Source organism: Primulina huaijiensis, chromosome 10 (genome assembly GCF_012295235.1).
Source record: "Primulina huaijiensis isolate GDHJ02 chromosome 10, ASM1229523v2, whole genome shotgun sequence".
In the NCBI taxonomy this organism is placed as follows: domain Eukaryota; kingdom Viridiplantae; phylum Streptophyta; class Magnoliopsida; order Lamiales; family Gesneriaceae; genus Primulina; species Primulina huaijiensis.
In genome coordinates, this window is record NC_133315.1 from 18,711,351 (window position 1) to 18,713,215 (window position 1,865).

Genomic DNA, 1,865 nt, shown 5'->3' on the forward strand with positions numbered 1-1,865 from the left:
AATAATAATAATAATAATAATAATAATAATAATAATAATAATAATAATAATAATAATAATAATAATAATAATAATAATAATAATAATAAAAGAATCATTGGACCCCACGCCACTCGATGTCTCGATGTCTTCACTTTTCAGTTTATTTTAATTAATAAATCCAACTAGGATTATGCAAATTACCCTCTGAATTATTAATGGCACCCCACTTTATTTAAGGTGAGCTTTTAGCCAGCCAACCCAAAGAAAACCAAGAAATTTTTTCTAAAATAGGTTTTGCCAAACATGTAACTGTAGGCTGTAGCACAGCACATTATACGGTGTAGATTAGGGAGGAGGGGTGGCTGCCTATTTATTCCCCAAGAAAATATCACCAAGCTGCTTGTTTCACAACCCAACCCAACCCCACTTTGTCTGCTTCATCTTTCGGTGCATTTGTGTTGGAATAAAGGTGAGAAGAAGGTCCTGAGGAGAAGGGATTTGTGTTTGGTGGCGAATATATTTGTTCATCCTCGATTCAATGGCCATTCAAGCACAGCTGCTTACGGATCAAAGTTTCGGGTTTTCTTTGGGGGCTTCTCATGATTCGGTTATGGAAACTGGCGCTGGATTTAATCACTCTTTTTTAATTTCCCAACAGCAGCAATTGATGCAGTTTAATCCGTTTCAGAATTCAAATCAGCAATCGCTTCTGTTCTCTCAGTCTCTTTCTTCCCAGATTGAGAAACAGAGAATGGAAATCGATCGGTTCATCAGTTTACAGGTGGAAAAAAAATTATTTGATCGATTGTTTTTTGTTGCTGTAGATGTTTGATCTTCTTCTGGGATTGTTGAGTTACATCTGATCTAAAATGGGTTCTTATGATTTTCTTTTGTTTTCCACCAGAACGAGAGATTGAGGCAGGTTTTGCAAGAGCAAAGAAAGAACCAAATCTCGGTAATGATGAAGAAATACGAATCAAAGATTCAATCTTTACTCCAACAGAAGGATGAAGAAATCTTGAAGGCGACAAACAGAAGAATGGAGCTGGAAAATCTTCTGAGAAGAATGGAGATCGAGAACCAGACATGGCAAATGGCATCCAAGGAAAAGGAAGCCATTGCCGCGTCGTTGAACAATAAAATCCAACGGCTCAGAGAAACTGCTTGCCTGTCAATCAATGCAGCCGAAGACGCAGAGTCGTGTTTCCGCAGCGAAGAAAATGAGGAGCAAAACACGAGGACGATGATCTGCAGATGCTGCGCTTCTCGAAAAGCGTGTGTTATCATGTTACCTTGCAGGCATCTGTGTTCATGCAAAGATTGTGAGGCATTTCTTGATTCCTGCCCCGTCTGTAAAATGGTGAAGAGAGCCACCTTAGAGGCGTTAACTCTATGAACTTTTGAATCTATTTCATCTTTCTTTTGTTTTTTTGGCCAATTTCTTCATCATATGATGTAATATTGTATGAACAGAAACGTATTTAACAGATCCTTTCGATAACTCTTGTCTGAAACCAATATTATAAAAGTAAAATGTATTTAAATATTTGCCCATAAAAGTGGGAGGAAAACGACGTGAAGCACTGTTTCTTTTTTCTTTTCTCCCCTAAATGGGATTTTGTTTTATTTTTACCTTAAAGGTTGATTGATTTGATTATTCGTGTCAGATTATTTCTTCACAGAAGGCACTGGTTACATGGTCTGCCAGGAAGATGACATGCTACGTTTAGTTAGGAAGATAAAATAAATTAATAAGTTTGGTTAAGAGGATAAAATAAACTAATGATTGATATTTAAATGATAAAAGAAATGATTTAAATAAAAATGTAATATATAATGTAAAATTGTATTGAGTTTGGTATGATTTTTAAATGTGGGATAAT

At 35.8% G+C, this 1,865-nt stretch overlaps 1 protein-coding gene across 1 annotated transcript; it reads left to right on the forward strand.

Moving 5' to 3' along the window:
- The first annotated feature begins 235 nt into the window (after positions 1-235).
- Positions 236-1,483, forward strand: LOC140985710 (probable BOI-related E3 ubiquitin-protein ligase 3). The gene is made up of 2 exons (XM_073453593.1): positions 236-763; positions 887-1,483. Exons 1-2 carry the CDS (start codon positions 521-523, stop codon positions 1,376-1,378), a joined length of 735 nt encoding a protein of 244 aa, XP_073309694.1. The 5' UTR covers positions 236-520; the 3' UTR covers positions 1,379-1,483.
- Positions 1,484-1,865: the final 382 nt, after the last annotated feature.

Excerpts from the sequence above, each read along its gene's own strand:
- LOC140985710 (XM_073453593.1), top strand. The coding sequence starts at position 521 with ATGGCCATTCAAGCACAGCTGCTTACGGATCAAAGTTTCGGGTTTTCT. Across the intron at positions 764-886 it reads ATCGGTTCATCAGTTTACAG|AACGAGAGATTGAGGCAGGT; the intron begins GTGGAAAAAAAA and ends GTTTTCCACCAG.